The sequence below is a fragment of the Amblyomma americanum genome, chromosome 3 (assembly GCF_052857255.1).
Source record: "Amblyomma americanum isolate KBUSLIRL-KWMA chromosome 3, ASM5285725v1, whole genome shotgun sequence".
NCBI lineage: Eukaryota > Metazoa > Arthropoda > Arachnida > Ixodida > Ixodidae > Amblyomma > Amblyomma americanum.
In genome coordinates, this window is record NC_135499.1 from 63980634 (window position 1) to 64005415 (window position 24782).

The 24782-nt window shown below is 48.0% G+C and overlaps 2 protein-coding genes and 1 long non-coding RNA gene across 3 annotated transcripts in view; 1 reads left to right on the plus strand and 2 right to left on the minus strand.

Annotated features, from left to right (window-relative positions):
* Positions 1–14726, minus strand: part of LOC144123016 (uncharacterized) — a 55492-nt gene extending 40766 nt beyond the window's left edge. Inside the window, exon 1 of the mRNA XM_077655943.1 lies at positions 14502–14726. Within this exon, the coding sequence (XP_077512069.1) occupies positions 14502–14673 (172 nt within the window). The 5' untranslated portion in view covers positions 14674–14726. The remainder of the gene's footprint in view (positions 1–14501) is intronic.
* Positions 14727–17924: 3198 nt separating this feature from the next.
* On the plus strand, positions 17925–19155 carry LOC144123017 (uncharacterized). Its single transcript, XR_013312970.1, has 3 exons — positions 17925–17955; positions 18576–18744; positions 19134–19155. It is a non-coding gene; the product is annotated as an uncharacterized LOC144123017 (long non-coding RNA).
* A 553-nt stretch (positions 19156–19708) lies between these two features.
* Positions 19709–22823, minus strand: LOC144123783 (uncharacterized). The gene is made up of 4 exons (XM_077656537.1): positions 22560–22823; positions 21638–21709; positions 20873–21203; positions 19709–19724 (listed from the first exon to the last, which is right to left on the minus strand). The coding sequence occupies exons 1-4, from the start codon at positions 22627–22629 to the stop codon at positions 19709–19711; spliced, it is 489 nt and encodes a 162-aa protein (XP_077512663.1). The 5' UTR covers positions 22630–22823.
* Between the last annotated feature and the right edge of the window lie 1959 nt (positions 22824–24782).

Here is a 24782-nt window from a genome sequence, read left to right on the forward strand (position 1 = left end):
GGCTTTACTCATATATACCCGCGGCTTTAAAGCGTGTGTGCAAAGCGACCCAGCCTCTGTGTAGAAGGCGACCAGGCCTCACGGTTGGCTTCGTATTACAGCAAATACCAGCCAATGACGAGGTCCGGTCGCCTTCCATCCAATGCCCGGGTCGCTTTCCACAGACGCTTGAAAGCCTCGGGTATATATGAGTAACCAATGACAAAGGAGCAGAACGACGCGAAATGGACATTTTGAAACGGACAGCTTATACTACTGTACGGTCCTTGTATCTTAATGCGCCGCTAAAGGCACGCCCACTTAATTTGAACATGCCACAGCAGATCTAAGCGATATCGCGCAGGCTTATATAGTAACTCGGAGGCGGTGCTTCGCATTGTCTCCGATAGTGCTCCAAGTCGCTCGCTTCGGCGCTTGTGCGAACGACAAGGACGACAGAAGATGTTGCATCCAGGCCCTTCTACGCCCTCGCCAGTTTTTTTTTATGCGCCTGCGCACCGGCTGCACTGATGTTTTACAGAGCATGGCCACGGCTCGCGTGTTCACCCTAACAGTGCTCGAAATGTAGGCGTGCGAAGCTTTCGGCAAACAAGATCGCAAGCTAAACAAGGAACGAAAGAACGATCGCATGATATTTATAAAGCTCGTTTAAGCGCACGAAGCGCATGACGGTCAAACAGCTACGTGTCCGCACAAGTTCTTTGGAATGCGGCCCCAAAGTGAATTCTCAGCCAATAAAACCTGCTCCCTGCGAAGCACTATTCAGACTTGCAGCTAATAATCCAGCTGAAGTGCGGTGATTTAGTTTTAATAAACCGGTGTAAATGTCTATAGTTTTACAGCTGGAAAATTCTTGGAGCTCTTTGGCCATAACCGTAGAACTATATCAGTTTTAATTGAGTAAATCGGCCAAGTAGAACTTACAAATAAGTAATAGCTCATATCTTAATAAATTATAGCAGAACTTTATATCGAGGTGCGTGTGCCCACATGCTTAATTCAGGCGAACGGAGCGGGCAACAGTAAGGCCCCCACAGCATAGGTGAAGTTATGACTTCATCATAGATGCGCTCTATGCGTTTATTTCTGAAGGGTATTCCAGATAAGCGGGCTTTATGACATCACCGCAGTCTGTAAAAAAGATCCTGACGTGATGCGCTCTGTTCAGGCAACGGCTCCTTTAATTCAGTGTCAGCCAGGTCGCTCGCTTCGCACTGGTATCCGATTGGACCTTTCGGTTCGCTTACTCGTCCCGGGATGGCGCCGATTATATAGAACCGTAGCTTACGTTAAACGGGAGCTGATGGGAGATGATGGCATGGCTGGGCAATGCGCTATAGGCCACCTTGCGGAGGTAAAACACAATTAGTTCGTTCATTTCCCGTGGTATGTCGCTAGTTACGAGGATGCTTTCCTTGCCTACATAGATAGAGCGGGTCCGAATGCTAGATGGAGAGAAGTAGAGTTCTAGAAGCATGAAGAACTTCGGTGATGACGTTGAAGAGGAATGACTTGCCGCGGTCTTTGATAAAGACACAAGGGATCTATGGAACAGAAGCGTAGTATTCAGGAAGAAATGAGAATAATAATAATAATAATAATAATCATTGGTTTTTGCGGAAAGGAAATGGCGCAGTATCTGTCTCCTATATCGTTGGATACCTGAACCGCGCCGTAAAAGAAGGAATAAAGGAAAGAAGAAAAGAAGAAAGAGGTGCCGTAGTGGAGGGCTCCGGAATAATTTCTACCACCTCGGGATATTTAACCTGTACTGACATCGCACAGCACACGGGCGCCTTAGCGTTTTTCCTCCACAAAAACGCAGCAGCCGCGGACGGGTTCGAACCCGGGTATTCCGGATCAACAGTCGAGCGCCGTAACCACTGAGCCAGCGCGGCGGGTAGGAAGAAATGGGCAATTTCAGAAACATAGCCGGAAAGAACGGGGGAAGTTTCAGCGTATCTGCTGTAGTGGTGGATGGCAGCGACGATCCAACGGCTGCCCGAGGGAGCTAACGGTAAGTCACCGTAGAGGTCAACTCCAACGATGTCGAAGGGGGAGAAAGGACAGGGAAGAGGCTGTAGAAAGCCTGCACGAGGAGATGGGGACAGCCTGCGGCGTTGGCAAGGCATGCAAGGTGCAATATAATTTGCAACAGAAGTTGAGAGGCCAGACCAAAAGAAACGATGCTTGATGCGGTCGTAAACTTTCTAGAAGCCTAAGACCGGCCATAGGGCTGTCGCGAAACGCCTGCAAAACTTTATGGCGAAGAAATGGGTATGACAGGTATCCAAGAGTGAACGACGGGGAGATAATTGCGCCAAAGAGGCATGTCGTCGACCAGCTTGAAACAGTGAAGCTGGCGACGTAGACGCGCAATGGGAGTCCGCGTAGCACCTCTGAGACGATCCAGGAGCGTACAAGAGTAAGCGTCGGCCTGCTGTGCTGAGTCGAGATCGCTGAGACTTGAACGGGCATCAAATAATTTACGGTGGCTGTCAAGGTCGATATAGCCGTCGAATGAGTAGAATGAAGGGACGGAGAAACGGGAGTCACTCATGGAGGTGCTGGTGAGGCGAGAAGGCAGCGAGAGAGCGCATCGGCGTCCTTGTGTTGTTTTCCAGATTGTAGGTGATGGTAAAGTCAAACTCCTGCAGCCATATAATCTAGCGTGTGAGGCGCTGGACAAGTTATTATTTGACGGGAACCAGCACTCGGAATGATGGTCAATGAGGGCAAAAAACTGGCGGCTGTATAAATAGGGGAGAGATTTTTGGACAGCCCAGACAACAGAGAGGCGCCCTTGCGCAGTGATAGTGTACTTCTGTTCTGCGGCAGTAGTGGTAAGACTTGTGTAGGCAATCAGTTGCTCGGGGGACGAGTGCAGGCACTGCAAAATAATGGCGCTAATTCCGTGCCCAATGGCATCCGTATCGAAAGTTTTTGGGTGTTTTCGTCGAAATTATCCAATATCGAATCATACATGATAGCCTGCCTTAAAGTCGTAAAGTCGGCCTGACAGGCTTCAGACCAAACGAAAGACATGCTGGCGCCAAGAAGCTAACGCAAGGGGCCTCAATGGGGGCGAGTCTGCGGATGATGCGACGGGCGTAGAATGCTAGTCCCAGAACACTGCGCAAGTCTTTGACGTGCGTTGGTCAGGGAAAATGTAGAACGGCAGCCATTCGTAAGAGTCAGGCCCCTTGGGACTAACGACGTGGCCGAGGACTTTGATAGAAGTGGAAACAAAGCAACATTTCTTCGTGTTTAACTGAAGGCAGGCCTCAGCAAGTGCTCTAAAAGCTTTATCGCGGCGGGCAAGGTGCTCAGAGAAATTCGAGGAGAAAATTAATATGTCGCCCAGGTGGCAGAGACAAGTTTTCAAGTTCAGGCCGCGGAAAACAGTGTCAATCATGCGTTCGCACGTGGCCTGAGCATTGCACAGGCAGAATGGCATAACATTGATGTCGCATAAGCCATCAGGTGGCGAAAGTTGTCTTTTCTTTGTCTCCCTTTTGCATCGGTATTTGCCAGTATCGGGATCGTAGGGCGAGACGAGATAAAATGAGCACCTTGCGGACAGTCGAGGGCGTCGTTAGTCCATGACAGTGGATAAACATCCTTTCGAGTTTCTTATTCAGAGCGCGATAGTCGACACAACAGCGTACTGGTACACCCATCATTCTTTTGAACCAACACAATAGGTGAAGACCAAGGAATGAAAGATGGGCGTATGATGTGGAGTTTCAGCATGCGGGTTACATATTCTAGAATAATTTTGCGCTGACTGTAAGACACGATACGATCGACAGCGAACAATGCTCGAACTGTCGCTGTAGATGCGACGCCTAGCTGCGGAGGTTTGGCCCGAACCTGTTGACTGAGTATCGAAGAGAGCGGCATGGTTGCTCAAGACAGCAAGCAATTCTTCTTTTCCAGCCGGCGTGAGATTGGCGCTTATTGCAGCTGAAATAGGTGCAGGAGGGGAACCATAGTTCAAATTAACGAAGCTTGTTGAGGAAGAAGAAATAACGGTAGTAGATAGGTTGTGCAGCCGGGTGTTGGACGGTGCTGACGTGTTCTTGTTGGTGCTTGGCTTCGAGCTCAACTGTGGTGTCCTGGTGGTGCCTACGTGGTCATCTCTGGTGAGGCCGTTCTGCGTGGGGGATTTGGCCAGGTCTCAGGTTAGGTCTGTAGGCCAGGTTAATGTGCATTTGAGGGTGCGTTTGGCTCAGGTATGTCGCTGACCTCCCCGGGTGGAGGGTCGGCAACCTGGTTTGCCAGCTTGCCCACCCAAAGCTTGCCGCTAGAAAATTTTCGTAAAAATGGAATTGACATCATCCCTGTGGCTCTCGTGCCGATCGGTGAGGGAACGATCAAGATGAAGAGCTCCAAGGTCCTTCAGCAGGAGCTAAGATCTCTCACTACCCACTACCTCCAGATCTCTGAGGTGCGACCGTTCGGCCGGAGAGGCATTGTTTGCAGATCCGCTGACATTGATTGTGTCACAGACCTGCTCCAGTGCAAAATTTTTCAGTCATTAGCGGTTAAAGCCTTCATCCCGGAACAGCTCGCATGTTCCAAAGGTATTGTTCGTGGCGTGGACCCAGCATCTTCCCCGCAGGATATACTGGAGGAGTTTCAGGATGCAGGTGTGGGGGTTCTTTCTGTCTACCGGTGCAGTAGAGAATTCAATGGTGTGCGTGTTGCGACAGAGTCAGTTATCACTACGTTTGCTGGTTCCTCCTGTCCTTCTGAACTCAAGGTTTGGCCGATAGTGTATCGTGTGGACCCTCTGCAGCCCCGTCCTCTTCAGTGCAACAACTGTTGGCGTTTCGGTCACAGTGGTAAAGCGTGTAAGTCGGCGACCCGCTGCCGTGTTTGTGGAGAAGGGCATTCAGATGACAGCTGCGCCTCTGATCAGCCCCAGTGTTGCCTATGCAAGGGCAACCACTCAGCTGATGATGTCAACTGCTCGAAACGAGCCGACGAACAAAGCCTGCTCGATATCATTCAAGCGAAACGATGTTCGAGAGCAGATGCTTATGCACTTCTGGATCGGAGGGATACTACATATGCCAGCCGTGCGCGAAGCTCTGTTGCTGATATACCGTCAAGTTTGACTACTTCAATAGTGTCCTCAGTAGAACAGGCTCTTTCTGTGGTGGTCGAGCGAATGCTGGGCAGTTTCACCGAGGCTCTATCTCAACTTGTTGCTGGCCAATCTCTGCCTACTGAATCACATGTTTCGGCGGCTACGCCGGCATCACTCCCAAGTGCTGCTAGTAAGATTCATTCCATGTCGCCTCCTACCGTGCCCCAAGTACCGCCTGCCAACAGCGCTCCTGACAGTGTCGCTCACGTAGATACTTGTAGCATGGACGTTGAAATGCTCACCACTTCCCAGAAGCGTCGAGCTTCTTCCTCACCCTCGAAGTCAGCTGTTCCGCAAGGCAAAGCAAAGAAAGGACCCCCCAAATTAATTCCCCAGACTGATGTGCTGAAGGAGGCTGTTGATGCCTCTTTAACCAGTCGATAATCATGGCGGCTCTAAAAGTTATGCAGTGGAATTGTCGCTCTGTACTTTCTTCTTTACCGGATCTTGAATTACTTCTTCATAAACATAATCCAGATATTGTGATTTTACAAGAAATGTGGCTCTCTCCACTTAAATCATTCACATTTAAAAAATTTCGTGTTTTCAGGGTAGATCGCGTTAATGGCAGGGGTGGTGGGTTAATAACTATGATCTCTACGAAAATATGTCACCGGGCATCAATCTCGCAGACAGTTATGCGCCCTGACTGAGTTGTTGGCGGTTGAAATCTCCCTTCCACAGTGCGCCAAAGTCACTATTGCTAACGCCTACTTCCCAATCGGTGTTCACAGGACAGACTGGATACCTTACTGAGCGGCGCAAACAGCACAGTCATCGCAGGAGATTTTAATTCGCACCACAGTGTCTGGGATAGTCGCTCTGACTCCTGCGGCCAGCTTCTGTGGTCCTGGATGTCAATGAATGCAGTGCGCTGCTGTAATTCCGGAGCAGTAACCTTTATGCGAGGAGGATCCCGTTCAATCATAGATTTAACATTAGCGTCTCGGGGGGTTGGCGTATCTGCATGGTCAACTGAAGACTCAGGTACATCTAGTGACCAGTTTCCAATAACCTTTTCTATTATATCCTCGCCTATCAGAAAAGGTGGTGCAACCATGAATTTTGTAAACCACATTATGTACAAAAAATTGATATCTGCCTCACTCCCCTCCATAGTTAGCTCACGTCGAGCACAAAGAGCTCAGCGGACAGTTACCTTTCTGCAAGATGCTGCTGAGAGCTCTGTATTCTCGGTGTGCACTACTGCTCCTGCCAGACAGCCGTCTCCTTGGTGGACGGAGGAGTGTGAGAAAGCTTATCGTCGTAGAAAAGCAGCCTGGAAAAGCCTTTCCTATAATCAGAGCCCCGCTAATTGAATAAATTATAAGTTATCTGCATGTTTCAAAAGAACCTAAAAAGGCAAAGGAGGATTATAATCAAAATTTAAACACGTATCTCTCAAAACCCCAGAATAAGAAGGCTCTCTATAGATTCATGGCGCAGAATAACAGCTCTCCGGCCTCCAATCGCATAAGGTCAATAGTAATGTCTCCGCAGGAGGCTAAGCAAAACCTTGAACGCATCGCGCAGGGGCTGGCCTTATGTTTCCAGGTACAGAAAGCAGAACCTTTGCACACTCTCACCCCCAGCTCGGACTATCCTGAGGTCGACGTGTCGGAGCTCCTGCAAATTGTTTCCTCGATGCACACTGCTGCTCCGGGATCTGACGGGATTACTGTGGGCATGTTAAAGATTTTAGCGCACGACTTTCCAACTCACCTTCTAGATATTGTAAATGCGTCACTGGAAACCTCTTGGATTCCTCACAGTTGGAAAATTGCGAAAATAATTTTACTTTTAAAAAATGTAGACAATGAATTTCAATTAGACAATATTCGGCCGATTGCTTTAAGCTCAAATTTAGTAAAGCTAATAGAAAGAGTAGTACACAGTCGCCTCACAAAGCATGTTCATCATATTAACGGCCTCAGCCCCGCACAGATTGGCTTTCGTCGCGGTTGTTCCATATGGTCCGCGCATGTGGATCTCGAGAGCCGAATACGGCTCTCAATACGCCAGAGAGAAGTTTCGGCCTTGGTGACGCTTGACGTTGCGAAGGCCTATGACAGCGTGGAGCACACAGTCCTCATTAACAATCTTGCTCAACTACAACCACCGCATTACCACTACGCCTGGATTTGTGAATTTCTAAAAGATAGATTTTTCTTCTGTACAGACGGATCTTTTTGTTCTAATACCCATGGTCAATCAAGAGGTGTGCCGCAAGGCTCTGTTCTTTCTCCGCTGCTTTTCAACATATTAGTTCGGGACATCCCCATTCATCCTAACGTTACAGTTTATGTATACGCAGATGATATAGCTTTTTTCGCATCAGCAAAGGATATTCATGTGCTCTACGGGTATTTGCAGGCATATCTGAATGCTCTTGAAGTCTGGTTGGACCAAATCAATTTATCACTTAATGTCAGCAAATGTGGCGTGCTGGTATTTCCACCCGACGCTCCTATGTACATCTCGCTAGCCTACCGCTCCACTCCAATTCCGCAGGTGGAGTCGGTTAAATACCTAGGTGTTACTCATGACCAAAATTTGGACTGGCGACACCATATTAAGAAGAATGTTATTAAAGGGGAACGTGCACTGGGCCGTTTGACCCGAGTTGGCAATAAAAAGTTTGGCATGCGTCGTGACACGCTACTGTTGCTCTATAAGTCTTATATGAGACCGATTCTGGAATTTGGTTGCCCCTTGTTCTCTGGTAGCGCGAACTACAAGCTGCAGCCATTAGCCTTACTGGAAAGGCGTGCCCTACGGCTATGCCTCGGGCTCCCAAAATCAGCTTCCAACGCTGTCCTTTATCTGGAAGCCCGCATCCCCAACCTCTATTCCCGCTTCCAACTTCTAACAGTGCGTACTTTCCTCAAGTAACACAACGGACAAGGAGGAAATGGGCACCAAACAGAACACATGGCAGGTATCGGGGATAAAGAGGAATGGTCTCCTGCGCTGGCTTCGGATGAGGGGAGTAAGAAACAGCAGTAGTCGCGGCAACCTGGGTATATTAGGCGCGCAACGGGGTGCAGATAGTTCCAGAGCCGTGGGGCGAGTTACGGAAGGGAGCTGGTCGTTGATGAGATCGCGCAAAGGCGAGGACGGAGGTGGGTGCAAATGAGATTCCTCTGGCGGCAAGGTGGAGCCGTGCAGTTCCTCTGGGGTAATTAAGCGAATGAGGGAGCGTAAGTCCACTTCCGTAGAGTGGCGGGGGCGGGGGTCCTATGTGTCTTGCAAGCGGAACGATTGGAGGCCGTCTAGACGATGACAAGTAGTGCGAATATCTTGTACTGTGGCAGGAGTCTCAATCATGGCATTGTTTACACGTCGACGCAGGCCGAGTACAACTTCAACATAGGACGTGTAAGATTATCCCGGTAGCTGGACACGCTTATCGAACTTTCTTTTGTAGATGTACGTGCTGGCACCAACGGTTCCGAAAATTTGTCGAATCTGTGAGCAGTAAGTCCATGCATGACGACATCTCTCTGGTTCATGAACCAATACTTGTCCACGGCAGTCAGGTTGAAGGAGCCGTTGAGAAGCTGCAAAGCATCGTCCCAGCGATTACAGGCACTCACTTGCTTGTACTGGTCGAGCTAGTCTTCGTCGTCGTTACAAAGACCAGAAAACGTAGGAGGTTCCCGCTGAAGGGCGCTAATGGTCCACGTGAGGTGTCTAGGGTATTGTGGAGCAGCGGGAGCCGTGGAGCCATTATTGCTGGCTGAGCAATTAGAATCGCGAAGAAGTGCACCTGCTGAGGCAGCATGAGATCCAGCAGGAGTGCCAGATGGATTCTGGTCGACGGTTACCATCGTAGTGGATGGTCCGAGCAGGTGGCGACCGCGATGTAGCTGCAGTGTGCCGGCAGAGAGGAAGCAGGGATCGAGACCAACCACCACCACCGTATAATATATATATATATATATATATATATATATATATATATATATATATATATATATATATATGCGTGCGTGCGTGTGTGTGTGTGTGTGTGTGTGTGTGTGTGTGTGTGTGCAGTGAGTTCACGGGTACGCGACGCGCCACCTTTGCTTCCCTAATATGCCATAGGTGTCAATTGTGTTCTATTCTCCCGGCCGCCCCCCCTCCCCCTTTTTTCTTTTGTTTACTTTTCTTTATTTCTTTTCTTTTTAAGCCTTCTGTGTGTCAAGTCCTATGCTATAAGAAAACGCGCCCATGCACTGTATGGTCACTCTTGAAAAAGATCGGTCCTCCGATCGAAACGTCGAGTCAAATAAAAATGTTTCCTTAAATGAAGCGTACACTTCGATGTATATTATTTTAAGCAGTCAAGTACCTCATATATATATATATATATATATATATATATATATATATATATATATATATATATATATATATATATATATATATATGTGTGTGTGTGTGTGTGTGTGTGTGTGTGTGTGTGTGCGTGCGTGTGTTTGCGTGCGTGCGTGTGGCCAACAGTCACCGAAACCAATGGGCTCAGGGGAATATTTCTTTTACTTTTTTTCAATGTATAGTGCCAATCGATTGGAGAATAATACTTCGATTAATCTGTTGGTTAAAAAAAATTACTTATAAAGCAGTAGAAAGAACAACCATGCCGCGGGTGGAATTCGAACCCACGACCTCCTAATATCGCGTCCGGTGCTCTACCAACTGAGCTACGCTGACGGCTGTCCAATCTGCTGTTTTAGTGGGTATTTATGTTTTACGTGTGAACGAACTTTGAGTATGTTCACCGGCGCCACCCTCGTCCATAGTGGTGGACGTAGCACGTCCTTTTATTCCGCGAGTGTTTATGGTTCATGGTTTATGGGGGTTTAACGTCCCAAAGCGACTCAGGCTTTGAGAGACGCGTAGTGAAGGGCTCTGGAAATTTCGACAACCTGGGGTTCGACCACAGTACATAATCCTCTAGAATTCGCCTCCATCGAAACTCGACCGCCGCGGCCAGGAACGAACCCGCGTCTTTCTGGCCTTGTCTTACTCCAGCCTCGAAGACCGGTGTCCCCCTTCCGATTAGTTACAGCTCTTCCTGGAAACTACCTGACTCATGTCATTCTTGCAATCAAAGCAAGGACTTATCCGATCAAGAAAATGTTTTTTGACCAAGTCACCACTTGCTACGGACAATAGAGTGAGTGTTTTTGTTTGCGCATATATATGCGCGTACGCGCGCGCTCGCGTGTGTGCGTGTGAGTGTGCATGTGTGTGTGTGTGTGTGTGTGTGTGTAAATAAAACTGTCAAAACTATTCCGAATATGGCACAGGCAAACACTTGATCAAGACAGTATAGGGGTATTGCCGCCTGTTCATGATATGACAAAAACCTCTCGAGCAGGCTCATGACACTTAGCGCGATGATAATAAGCCACGAGAGAAGAGGTGGAAATCGGAGTAAGCTATCGAGAAAAATACCGAGGCTTTTGCAAGTCAACATACATAACGCGATGTGAGAAAAAAAATCGCCTCACAAGACCGAGGGAGAATAAAGAGACGTACCGCCGCCCGCAGACTTAACGCGAATGCACGAGCGCTTGGCTTGTACTGACATTCGCACTACTAAGCTTATATATAGTTCGGTGGACCAATGTAAAAGTCTTGTTTCGGTCCAGTCCAGTGACGGCGTTTGACTTTCAGCCATCCTGAAGGTAAAACCGTACACTAAACATATAATCTTGGCCGATTTGGACAGCGATCGATTTTTATATGATATTTGGCCGCGCCAGACACAATGACGACCTCTAATTTTGGCCGGGACTATTGCCAAAATTTGTGTCCGTCTTCCAGCGAAAATTGAGAAATGAAAAATTGGTTTTTGAGGAAAGGAATTTTTATTTTTTGTTCTTTTGGGTTCAATATCCCGAATCAACACACGCTAGAAGGGACGCCGTAGTGAGTGGCTCCGGAAATTTCAACCACCGGAGGTATTTTGAACGTGCACTGACATCGCACCGCACACGCATGTAAGGCCGCGCTTCATTAACCCCTCGTTATGTTTTTAATTACTCTAGCTTGCAGCGACTGCACCCCACCGGTCAATGCGGAGAGTTCTCGGAGCTCTTCGCCCGCGCGTCCCCCGCAAACATGCGCAAAGGTGCGAAAATTGTTGTCGACTTAACAGCGTCACTACTAGGTTTGACTCCGAGCATTGTTAAGCGTCCGCATCCGCCAGCGTGCCGAGGAAGCACGCGTGGCGCATACAAAAGGTAGTAGTGAGCAGGCGGCACCGCTCGATCCGGTATGGCGTTCCCATGGGAGCGGATCCCGAAGCTGTGGAGTTTTTCGGGAAGCCCTTGTAAAGCGAAAGCTTTACTGGCCGCGAACTAGCGATTTCGCCGTGACCCGCTGCGGTGGCTCAGTGGTTAGGGCGCTCGGCTAGTGATCCGGAGTTCCCGGGTTCGAACCCGACCACGGCGGCTGCGTTTTTATGGAGGCAAAACGCTAAGGCGCCCTTGTGCTGTGCGATGTCGTTGCACGTTAAAGATCCCCAGGTGGTCGAAATTGTGCCGGAGCCTTCCACTACGGCAGCTCTTTCTCCCTTTCTTCTTTCACTCCCTCCTTTATCCCTTCCCTTCAGGCGCGGTTCAGGTGTCCACCGATATATGAGACAGATACTGTGCAATTTCCTTTCCCCCAAAACGAATTATTATTATTATTATTATTATTATTATTATTATTATTATTATTATTATTATTATTATTATTATTATTATTATTATTATTATTATTATCATCATTCCGCTGTGGCGGTGCTCTGAGGAGGCACATGACGTCACAACGCGCGCCTCGCCGCGGAGCCGAACGGATCTGTCAGGGCCGGCGGTGGCTGGCGCACTCGGCGCGAAATACAGACATGCTCCAAGTCTCTGCCAGTGCGGTCAGAGTGCGCCGAAACCGCCGAACGCGTCGGCGGTCAAGCGCAGTTGTAGTATAGAGGGTCTCGCTTTGGACGTCGTAACGTCGCCGAGCAGCGCGCGCGCGCGCGTAATGCCGGAGTATAAACGCGCCTTAACAGAGCCTGCGCTTAACCGCTAACCAACGTATTCAGTGGCGGCATCTATGGGAGCCACTGAAACCCCCCGCACACTCACTGAATAAAAAAAAACCTGTGCCGAGGCTCAGACGCAGAGGCGGAGACTCTCCCACTCCGCCACGACGGCTCAATGTTTAACCATAAATAAAGGCGCATCTAGTGAATGCACACTTCCAATGCACAATTCACCGCCCTTTCGCTACGTATATCTTGGCCTAATAGAGCTAGGCCATCAGCAATTTTTTTTTGTTTTCAGGCATTCTTGCCAGCACTGAAGTGTCGCGGGGCGCATTTCGTGTCTCCTCTATCTGACACCAGAATAGCTGGAGAATAACTCATCCTGTCAATTAGCGAGAACTCGTCATCTTTCGAGAAGTCCCACGCAGTTTACGCGGCGAGAAGCCGGATGTGCAGACGCACGTCCTGAGTGGAAAGGGAAAAAATCACGCGGAAAAGGCAGCGGAGCCGCGTAGAGTGGGTGTTCGGAATGTTTTTTGATGTGCTTTTTTTGCCAAGCCCTGGGCTCAAGGTTTTGCACAACCTTCAGGAGCTGTGGCTACCTGGTATTAAAACTTCATTGCTTTATTGAAGTTTTGGATGGGGCTTGAAACGTGACCACCCTGACTTCTTGATTTGTGAAACATAAAAATGCAAGAAAAAAATTACACATCCGTCTAGTCTAACGTGATGCTCCATGCTTAGCACCTACTTCAAGAATACCTAGAGTTTAACCGAGACCTTTCGTCGATAAGTAAGGCGTTCGAGTGCTGTTTCTCTGCGTGAGATCTGTTATTTTGTTAGAGTTATTGAATTTGTCTGTGTAACTTCATTTCTGTGCCATGAAGTTTTCAATATTCTAAATTCTGTACACATATCTCCTCGTCTTCATCATCTGCATCACTGATAATCTCATCTTTCATCACCGCTGAATAACCATGTTTGGAGAGGCCTGTGCCCCTCCGAAAGAAGAAGGCAACAAACCATCCTTCGAAATTTACAATAGGCATCTGTAATTTCGCGTCCATCGAAACGAACGCCCGCTGGGATCAAAACCCGCGTATTTCGGGTCAGCAGCCAGACGTCATAAACACTGAAACACCGCTGCGGGCTGAGGAAAGGAAATGGCGCAGTAACTGTCTCGCATCTCGGTGGACACCGGAATCGCGCCATAAGGGAAGGTGGGAGTGAAAGAACAAAGAAGTGCCGTAGTGGAGGGGCTTCGGAATAATTTCGACCACCTGGGGAAGTTTAACGTGCCCCGTTTCGCCGCCACCGGAACGCGGCCGCCGCGGCCGAGTAACATCTTGGCCCATTTGGGCCAAAATCGATATCCATCCATAACTGCGCGCGCCCGACATGATGGCGGTCTCTAAATTTGGCTCGGACTGCTGGAAAAACTTGGCCCAGGCGTCTCCTGAACTTTGACCTTGGCCGATTTGGACCTAAGTGACGTCCAACCATAACTGAGCCTGTCCCACATGAAGGCGACCTCTAAATTTGGTCCGGGCAATTGCCAAAAGGCAATCGCTCGACCTTTGACTATAACATAGCTTAAACCCTGCCTAACATTCTTGGGTGGATGATCAAACGCCCAGCTGCCAGCGCTCAGCGGCGCTGATATAGAGATTTAGCACAGCAGAGACTTGCTAACGTAGACGCACACCGGTTTAGTGGACGCAAGCCGCGCGTGCGCAGTGGCCCTGCCTCACTCCACCCATGCCACTGCGCGTGTGCAAGAGGCGTCCGGCAAAACGGTATTCGTCTACGTTAGTACGCCTCCGATGTGCTAAATCTCTCTAATTTCAGGGCAAGAGATGCCCACGAGGGTTCGTTTCGTGTTAATTCTGCAGGCAGTGTTACATGCACATCCACGCAGCACTGGTTCCTGGTTCTCGGGGGTTATGATGCATGCGTTGCTCTGGGAGTGCGTGAAAGAGCCTTTAGGACCCTCGTACTGAAACTGAACAAAGCGCGAGTTCGGATTCCCAGCTGAGCCGAGAACCAGCGCAACCAAACTGAGCCGAGAACCAGCTCTCAAGCCTACAAGAATCCGGCACCTAAAGGTAGCGGGTCTTTCACCAAGCAACCCTGCTTCATATATTGCCTGGACGCAGGGACCATACCATCGCCCTCTACTGGACTTCATCAAATCAGCTAGGCATTTTTCATTCTTTTAATCATTACTACATCTTAAATCACACCTTCGCCTATTAGTGACGCCCTGAGATAATAAATCTCGCTTAAAAAATGCGCTACTGCACAGAACGAACAAGTGTCACTAACCTGGAGCGTATTCTCCGGCCTCGGGGGTTGGCGTCGCAGCAGGGAGTAATCCACGCCTGAGAGAGGCCTCAGCAGTCCTTACTTGGTGGCGCCTCGACGAGGCATGGCCAGCCACTGCTGCCCGGAAATGGGGACAAGCCCGCAGGCTGACCTCGGGAGTGTCGCTGTTCATAGCAGCCAAAATTATTCCAGGAAGGTCCTCTGCGCAATCAAGGTTAGAACGCCGGCTCGTGCGGCGCTGATAGTGACAATGATGATAATTGGAGATGTGCATCATCCTACACCAGAATTACGACGATCCCATTCACGAAGCAGGAAACGAAAAAAAGCCCCTAAATAAGTTTTAAAAAGTACTGCCATGTTCATATTTGTTTTCATTCTTAATATTTCCCAATAATATATGTCGTTCTCGCTTTAATGCTCAAATCTTTTTCAGTTGTGTTTTATTCTCAAGCTTATACCAGGTGCTTTTTTTAGAACGGCCAAAATTTTAGAAAAAGATAATTTCCTTTATATTTATTTTAGCCTTAGGGCTGTATTGGGAGCTACGGCGGACACTAGGGGCCCGATTAAGAATAACAATAATAATATTATTATTAATCGGGCCCCTAGTGCCCGCCGTAGCCCCCAATACAGCCCCAGGGCTAAAATAAATATAAAGGAAATTATATTTTTCTAAAATTTTGGCCGTTCTAAAAAAAGCACCTGGTATAAGCTTGAGAATAAAACACAACTGAAAAAGATTTGAAGACATTCACAACCCTACGGTGCCTCAATGCCAACGGTGGCACTGGCATTGAGGCACCCTATTCCCAATCGTATGCCAGCGCCACGTAGTCTCTCTTATTGGCTCTCAAAAGTGTCAATCACTGGTGACGTGTTTCAAACTTGAGGCGCGAAACCAATTTTCAGACGCACTTTACGCATTGTCATCAAATTAACGTGGCACTGAAATTAGATTTTTAGAAGCGCTATTCTTAATGCCTAGCCGATAAATATAAGTGGTTGTGAAGGACAAAAGAAGTTCCAGGTCGTAGGTTTGAGAATACTGGCGCTCGATTTACTAGTTTGTAGAAAACAGCTGCAAACTGGGAAGGTTCGCTTCCTGAAATCTGATTGGCTGGAACGATCTCACGTGAAACACTGATACGCCAAGATTATACAGTGGTGTCAAATTGACATTTGGACGAGAAGAATGCGCCGCCATTGCTAAAAGTGGCTGCGTTTCGCTGCCGTAATTCCGCACGGCCGCGAGGTATCCGAATTATGCATGAGCAAATAGAACGCTGATTTACTCTGCATTTGTTCGCCTCAGTTTAAAAGGTATTTATTTAAATAAAAAAATATGTTTACGGAAGTCTAGTTTTCATTGCAGAAGGCAATACAACGGCGTCATAAGAGTACGCTGGAGAGCATTAATAGTGAGGACAGGAATGTGCCGCCACACTGGGGCGACAACTCCTCTCCCGGTGTAAATCCTTTGCCCACAGTGAGATCAGTGCGAAATGATCGGTTCGTGCGGGTAATGTAGCATGGTAATGGAGGCGTGGGCGGCTGTTTTTGCGGCTCGAGCAAGAACGGCGGCAGGAGCCAATGGGCTCCTGGAATGAGGACCCCCCCAACTAACCTCGCTTCATTCTGTGCACTCAACATTTTTTAACGCGATAGCGTTAAGGAGCTCCTTTCGCAGAAAAGCGTTGTCGTCACGTCTCTGGCCGTGGGCGAAAAATTGCGCATCTCGGTGGACACCTAAACCGCGGCGTATCTTTCTATTACGGCGTGGTAGTGGTGTCAAGCGAGAATTGTGAGACAGGCGTCATTTCCTTCGCTTAAAGCAATTTTTCATATCCTCTATTCCTGTCCCCTCACCTCTTTCATTTCATTTCTCCATTCTGCCTGCTGTCCTTTAATTCCGCTGCCCCAGCTCAGGTGCTTCAGTATCGATGGCAGATGCCGGGGCTAGCAAAAATCTTTTTCTTCCTTTTTACTATTATTTTTAATAAAACCACTACCACCACCATATCAATTTCCTTCCCTTACGGCCCGCCCGGTTCAGGTGTCCACCGTGATATGTGAGACAGGCATCCTTTCCTTTCCTTAAAAAATTTACTTTCATTTTCCTTGCCTTACGGCGCTGTTCGGGTGTCCACCAAGATATGTTCCCTTTCCTTTAATTGTCCGGGCAAGGCGTCGCATCGAAGGACTATCGCGCTCCGTGGATTCCTTGGCAATGATGCAACATGCTGTCGCGTCCTGCTCTTAAAGGCGAAGCTTAAGTGTCCTCGCCCGCCTCAGTGGCTCAGTGGTTAGGCGCTCGGCTACTGAACCGGAGTTCCGGGGTCGAACCCGACCGCAGCGGCTGCTTTTTTATGGAGGCAAAACGCAGAGGCGCCCGTGTGCTGAGCGACGTCAGTGCACGTTAAAGATCCCCAGGTGGTCGAAATTATACCGGAGCCCTCCACTACGGAACCTCTTTCTTTCTTTCTTTCTTTCTTTCTTTCTTTCCTTCTTTCTTTCTTTCTTTCTTTCTTTCATCTTTCATTTCTCCCTTTATCCCTTTCCTTACGGCGCGGTTCAGGTGTCCAACGATATATCAGACAGGTACTGCGCCATTTCCTTTCACCAAAAACCAATTATTAATATTATAAGCGCCCTCCAAAATGTTCACTCACTGACTCACTCACTCCGTCGCATGCATTCTTATGGTGTCTTCGACTGGTCGCTTTAGATCGCTCTAGAGCGCTCTGAGAGGCGGCCGCACATTCGGCTGGTCGAAACCGGGCGCTCTGACTACATTCGGCTGGTTGTTTCTGAGCGCTCGCCTCCAGCTCAGAGCGCTCTGACGCGCTCCGAGAAAAAAGTCGGAGCGGCTCCGAGATGTGTTCACGTGACAGAGCCACTTCCGCTACGTCGCGGAAGCGGTGCGAGTTAACCGCGGCATTCCCTACTCGTAGGCAGAAGCAAGTGTCGGCTTTTGGTGTAGTCACGCATTTGTAGCGTCCTTGCTGAGTTGTGTTTTGCGTGGGCCGCGCTGTGTGAAACAAAAAAAATGTCCAAGAGGCGCCGGTTAACTACGCTTGGAATGCCGTCTGTGTTGCTGTCACATCTAGCACATGACAACAGCGATTCCAGCAGCAGGTCAGACGAGGACGACAGTGCTGTCTACAAGGCGATGTTTAAAGAAATCTTCAGCGTGCCACTGTGTGTGCCGAAGGTTGCTGACTATGTCTGCACAGTGGTGAAACACTACTCCGGAGAAGAGGTAAGTGTTTATGCGCGAGTATGGTCCGATGAGTAATGATGTTTTACAGTTCCGCAGGAATTTCCGCCTGAGACGCCAGGCATGCTATGAACTCATTCCGATGTTCGAGGAATCTGAATGTTTCCCGTCGAATAGACACCACGGCGGTTCTCCGGCAAAGGCGCCAGAGGAACACATTCTTTCCTTTGTCTGGTGAGCTTCATTTTAAGCACCAAGAAAATGAGAAACGTTTGGTGGGGATGCGAATACTGCGCGTGATAGATGAAAAATTTTTCTGAGCTGTGTGACTGTTTGTGGATGCAAAACAAGATATGCAATCTCACTAATGTTTTCATGTCGTACTCACGTTTGCTATAGTTTCTTCCAGTTGAATATGTGCTTAATTATAGTATAATAATAATAGAGTTTATTTCCATCAAAGAGGTGGTTGCTGAGTAAAAACTGCCCGAAGGAACGGCAGCTTGACTTGAGCTCAAAGCTCCCTCAGCATGTTTCCACTTTTTTTTTTCTTTCTACAGCACGCGTTCTAAAATTGAGCCTTGGTTACTTCTATAAAATTATTGTATTGTATGCACTTGAAAAGAGTGCTGAGGAAAAAAAAAATCGATGATACCTCTTATTAGATCCCAGCATGTTTTTATTTGGCACACAAGGACATGCTATGAACAAATTTTTAAAGACGATAAATGTAGCAAGGCTTGCTCAGAATAGCTCTACTAAATTATCATGAATTCTATTCATCATGTAACTGCAAGAGTGTTTGATAGTGACTGCTGGTTTGGTAAATTATAATTACTGTATTTATTTAACAGGTATGCTGCCAACAAGGCATCGATGCGAGAGTGTTCTGTCCTGTTCAACATGGCAGAGTCAACCCAGCTAGTGGTCATAAATAGGGTCCTGGATTTTCTGTGCCACATCGCTTCGAATGTGATTCACTTTTCATCAGATAAGGACAGGTTGGCTGAAGATTTCCGGAAAGTGAGTGTTTAAATCCCTCTTAGCCTACTGTTAAACTTTGAATAACTGATTTCACCAATGCCATGTTCATGATCCTTGGGCTTAATGCCGTGTAAACAATGCATATGTTTAAATGTTGAAGCATTTCATGCATTAAATTTTCTAGCTTTTGACTTAAGCATGCTGAAGAATGCTCCTTTCTTACATGTAAAACTGAGGCAAATAGAAAATGCTCAGAAGCAAAAACTAGTTACCGGTTGGTTTTGCCTAAGCTTGCACACTGCTGTCATGTAACTAAATTCCCCCATTTGCCACAGAGTTATACCACCATGCTTGAGCAGTTTCATTGACCAACCACGGTGAAGGTCCTGGCTTTCCCATTGTAACTGTTGCTGTCTCGTCTTTTCCAGCTTGCAGGCTTTCCAAATGTCATTGAATGTATTGATGGGACCTACATACCAATACGGTGCCCTAGCAACAAGATCAGGTCTACTTACATAAATAGACATGATCAGGTGTCAATAACTATGCAAGGAATATGCGATGCAAGAGGAAAATTCATGGATGTGTTTACCGGGCCACCAAGCAAAGTGCATGATGCACGAGTGTTGAGGCTGTCTCCGGTGCACGAAGACTTGCCTACACTGTGCGAAGTCAACAAATTCCACATTTTAGGTGATGCCGCTTATCCCATTAGAGAGCACTTGTTGACGCCATTCAAGCACTACGGGCCGATGACAGCAGCCAAAACTAATTACAACCAGTGCCATGCAACTACAAGGGTGATCATTGAAAATGCTTTTGGAATGCTGAAGCAAAGGTTTCGGCAGCTTCGCTACGTTGAGTTTACAACTGTAGACAAAATAACAAAGTTCGTCGTAGCATGCTGTGTGCTCCATAACATATGCTTGGATGGAGGTGACTTTGACGTCAATGATTTGCTGACAGATGATGAGAGAAAAGAAAGAAGAATTGATGCTGCCCTTCACAACAGGCTCAGCCTAGCAGAGGTAAGGGCAAGTCGACAGCCTGTGTCCGAAAGCGAAGGCGCTCTTCGCCGATTGGGCGAATTGAAGAGAAATTCCTTGGCCGAGAACCTATAAGCTGCATTCACAGAGATCAAGTTTTTGTTGTAGAAACATTTATTGCACATCAAATGTTTTTCTTCTTGTCAAGTTTGCTTCATCATGAACTCACGACGCATGCAACCTGTACATATTATTGTATAAATAGTTTTTGTATATACTAAGTCTTCTTCTTATCCTCTCTTCCTGTCCCCTCACCTCTTTCATTTAATTTCTCCATTCGGCCTGCTATCCTTTACTTCCGCTGCCCCAGCTCGGGTGCTTCAGTATTGATGGCAGATGCCGGGGCTAGCGAAAATCTTTTCCTTCCTTTTTATTATTATTTTAATAAACCATTTACTACTGCTACTTGTCAAAGCGTTTTACAAATGACATGCTTCGATTGTATGAAAAATGAGATCAGAGCAGACATTTATTGCATGCTAGAAAAAGTGTGTGAATAAATTAGAATCAGTTTTGACGGGAGATGTACCTCCCGTCAAAAGTATTCGGCCCAAGGGGGTTTGCTTGTGAGGCATCCTGTATGCATCCTCAGTGACCATAACCTCTCAAAAAAAGGTATGGCTTCATGTCCTCAGTCCTCCCAAGCTTTGGACTGCTAGATGCGCTAGGGATCCCAACTGAATAGCTTAAAAGCAAACCCCTTGGGGTATATTCTTTTGACAGGGGCTGTACACCTCAAACCAAGTTCTGGATGCTACTCCTTTTCTACTAGAGTTTTCAAAAGTGCCATATGCTCGGAATGAGCTTTTAGCAGCTCCTGATGCCTTTGCTCCTTCCTTTGTTCTCTATCTTCCTTTTTTTTCTCTTTCTCCCTGTGCAGTTTGTTCATTTCGTCAAAGAACAACTGCAGGTGTTGCATTCTAGAGTTGCTTGGGCGCAACCTCCGGTCGGCTCTTTTTTTCTTGGGCTCTTCGTCCTGCGAATCTGTACCGGCTTCAAATGAACAGTCTCCCCCTGATGATATCAAAGACAGGGTATCACCACTGAACTCCGAGTTTTCCTGGACGTCTGCGCTGGTTGATGGTCGAGGACTTGCTTTACAAGTCGACCCTTTCTTATACCTCACGGTGTCCACACCGCGCAAGACTTCCGGCTCCAAGCTGTCATCTATAGCCTTTATGGCATCAAACTCTTGCTCATATTCCACGCGGCAGCGGGAATTTCCTGATGTATTATTGTGCTTCTCTTCGTTCCTCTTCCGCTTTGACACTGTTTTGAAGCGTGTTTCGCACTGCACAGCAGTGCGATGAATGCCGAGAATGCCGAACATATCGCAGGCAATTTGCTCGAACATAGCTCGCTTGCTGCGAAATTTCTTGAGTGGGCCCACGTCTCTGGCATAGCGTGCATAGTAGTCCAGAAGCAGCTTTGTTTGGCGTTCATCCCATGAAGCTGCGTTTGAAAAGAAATAGGTGAAACAAGCTTCTCTAGGCATTTTTGAATTCAGTCTCACAATTAAGTTTGAGTGTTGTTTATTTGGTTTAAATATACATTATACCTGGAAATTTATCTTTATTAAGACCTTTTTTATGTATGTTGTTTAACTCTAGGTGAAACTTTCAAGCATGACCAAACAGATATATATTATTGCATACATGCTCTCTACATTCATTTTTTTTTCAGGCATATTCACCACACCAGGTAAAATGAAGGCATCCTCTTTGTGGGTACATAAAAATAAGCATGCAGCTTCACCATTAAAGCATAACAGTGGAAGAAAGACGAATTGATTTGATGCATGCAGGGTAGCTAACTCAGGTTTGCCAACTGCATCTGAATTGCTATGGTATTAACATGCATTCAGGAAAGTTAGTATCTGAACTAACCAATTGACACCGCAGTTTCGTTCGGCTTCTTTGAAGAGTCCATAACTTCAGGCATTGTATGGTCTTCCTCCTCTGCATAGAGAAAACATCAAAATAAAAAAAAATGACTGGCAGTTTAGCATTGTCAAGCCCAAAATATTGCGCGAAAGCACGTTAATTTCTTTAGGCACACTGACACAGATAGCCAGTTATACGGCCTTCCTTTCCTCAAAATGAAAGGGGTCTAAACTTTGCGCTGTTTTTGAGAAAAAGAAAGGCGCATAACTGCCTCAGTTTTGCAGGTAGACGTCACCGTTTACTCGCAGAACGATTCAGGTGTCCGCCAACCCAGTTACGCTTTTTACTCAGAGGCTTCACGCAGACACACACTGCTGAAACCCCGGGGAGTGTGCTGTGTAGCGACACGCGAGGTAAGTGCAGGATGCTAGACATGCAGTTGACACGGGTGTTATGAACACGGACTTCATACGTTGATTACGCATTTCTGCTGGCCACGTGAAGAAAATTATCTGCCGCGCCAGTAGTGTTATTGGTGAAGGCTTATTCCAACGGCCGACCAAAGACCATTATTCATTCCCGGGCAGACAGATTGCACTGAAGTTTGTCTGAAGATGGTAAGGCTAGGAATAGACGTGCACAAGCGTCCTCCGTGAGATGCTACAAAATGTGCAGTGCGTACGCACGGAGCACGAGGGAAGGAAAAAACGCAAAGTTGGAAACAGTCACACCATAGCAAAAGTTATTGTCCATTTTTTTTTACACTAGAAATCGCACGCCAACGCGCACGATATTAGGAAAGAACCACAATGCTGCTTTCGGCGTCGTACGTCGCTAGAAACTTCCACAGCCCTCAAAACAACGCCGCTGCGAAAAGGCGCGGAAGCGCGTTGTTCGTCCGGAAGAGAAATAAGGCCCGACTTACCGTCGATCATTGTAGTCAACACGACTTCGGCTGGTGAAGTATATCCAGAATGGTCCCATGGGGCGCTCATTTTTGCCGGAGACTGACAGCCGAAGTAGCGACAGGTACACGTGAAGCAGAAGCGGCGACTGCGACGCAGACTGAGTGCGACCACGTGCGGCTACTGTTGAGTGTTGACACCAGCGGTGCCGCGGCGGGGTTCCGGAAGTGACGGCCCCCTTCTGCCTCCTGCGCTTCCGCTCTAAGAATTCGCAGACCATTCGGCTTGACCAGTCTCGCAATGCGCTCGGAGCGAGAGCGGCTTCCACTCTGCCAGATCCAAACCGGATCGCGGGAGCGACCAGTCGAAGACACCATTAGTTTGCTAACATGAATTGCGAGAGGTGGGGGTTTTCGAGAGCACCATCATGCTTTCGATTTGTCTCTCGACAGCTCGTCTGCGCAATCACTTGATGATGCGTATGCATCTCGGAGCTGTGCAGGGATGCATTGCGGCGAGTGGCACAACCAAACTGCATGGCGCGATTAAACGCGGTGCACGCCGCTGAACTGATTGACATGGCGTGCGTGACGAGTGGATGACACAGGTGTTTGCGTGGCCGAGCAATACGCTCCAGGAAAGTGTCGGGCTTGTCGACGAGACGTCCGTGTGCGCTAAACCACTATCTAAACTGAAAACGACAAAAAAGCTAGCAAGAGAGTTTGTATGGAGCGCACAGTGTGAATCTGAAATTCCGATTCGCCACTTCGCGTTGCTTTTTGTTGTTTTCTTTTAGGGCACACCACGGTTTGCTTCGGTTTTTGCGCTGTGGGCGAAATTCAGAAAACCAAGATGAGCATGCTGATACGCTTGTCGATTTCTTGGTTTTTGGTGTCGATGAATGTGAAGGGAAGCAGAGGTGAAATCGGCTGGGATGAGCGATTTCCTTAAGTGTAAAAAATTGCCTGAAAGCATAAAATATTAGTACCAAACGACTCGAGAATTTTTAATGAAGCACGCAAAACTGATTTCCCCACTCAAGCGGAAATTTTGATACCAAGAAGGAGAAAAAATTCTAATTGTAAGGGTGTGGGAATTTCGGAATGCCGCATCCTTCCCCGGCCGGGGAGGCGCGCCGTGGAGACGCAGGAAAGCGGGCGTTTTGCTCCTTCCCCACTGGCGAGTAGCCAGAAGGTCAGCTCGTGAGCGCTGCGCCACCTCCTTCCTCAAATAGGACTTCGTTCGTCAATTCGAGGAAGTAGCTATACATATTTATGAGAGATCTTATTTAGATGGCGGTAAACAAAACAGAAGCGCCATGCCATCTTTTTTCAAGGCCAGGACGACTGGCGAAGCTCTGTGACTATGTGAGGGCTCAATAATGCTCTGACCAAGAATATTGGCAACCTCCGCATTGATAGCCAGTCGCTGAGCATGGGACACCCGGTAATGCCGGCGGCGAGTGCTGGAGGGGCATCACCAGTGTTGATGCGGTGAGTCACAGCGAGAGCGTGGCCCAGGGCGTTACTGTTCAGGTCGAAGATGTCAGACAAAGACCCGATAAGCGTACGAAGCTGACTGTGTTGGTCAGGGCACTAAACAGAGGCCATCATAGTCGAGGTGGCAGCAACCAAGAGTGAAGAGCGTCGCCGCGCGAATGCCGGCGGTAGCACTAGGGGCGAGTAGTTGAATTTAAGAAACGGCAGTGACGCCCCAGTGCTCCCCTTGACCGCAGCGACTGTATGAGGTAGGGCAGCGTTGCGCGTCAGCAGAATATCGGCAATAGGTTCAAATAGGTAGTCACCATCGGGGATATACGGCGTGGGACGCAAGGCAAAGAAAGATGCGGCTTGTGACGCAGATGGCGCTTTCCGCTTGCGTCTCTGCAAGGGTTGCGGTACTGTGGACGCCCTCATAAAGGAGAGCTGTCGCTTTTAGGAGGTTGAAGAGCCGGTGCATTTTCAAACAGTTTCCGTGGCTTGCACATTAGGCAGCGACATCTTGTGAGCAGCAGCACCTGCCATTTAGTGTCCCTGCTGGTACAACCCCTCACGCCGCCGCTTTTCGATGGATTCGTAGCAATATGTTAACAGTGCAGTGGGGCTTTCGGACATTTCCGGGAAGCGTGCGGCCGACATGAACAGCCTTACATATGGCATCTTGTTGGAACCGAGTCTCATTCTTTTGCGGATCGCTTTTTTATCGCATGCGTAATTTCATTTCATTTCATTCAGCTTTGCACA

Coding starts and splice junctions, on each gene's coding strand:
- LOC144123783 (XM_077656537.1), bottom strand. CDS start 22,629: ATGAGCGCCCCATGGGACCATTCTGGATATACTTCACCAGCCGAAGTC. Junction 21,710..22,559: donor GTTGACTACAATGATCGACG/GTAAGTCGGGCC, acceptor TTCTCTATGCAG/AGGAGGAAGACCATACAATG. Junction 21,204..21,637: donor CGAAACTGCGGTGTCAATTG/GTTAGTTCAGAT, acceptor TTTCAAACGCAG/CTTCATGGGATGAACGCCAA.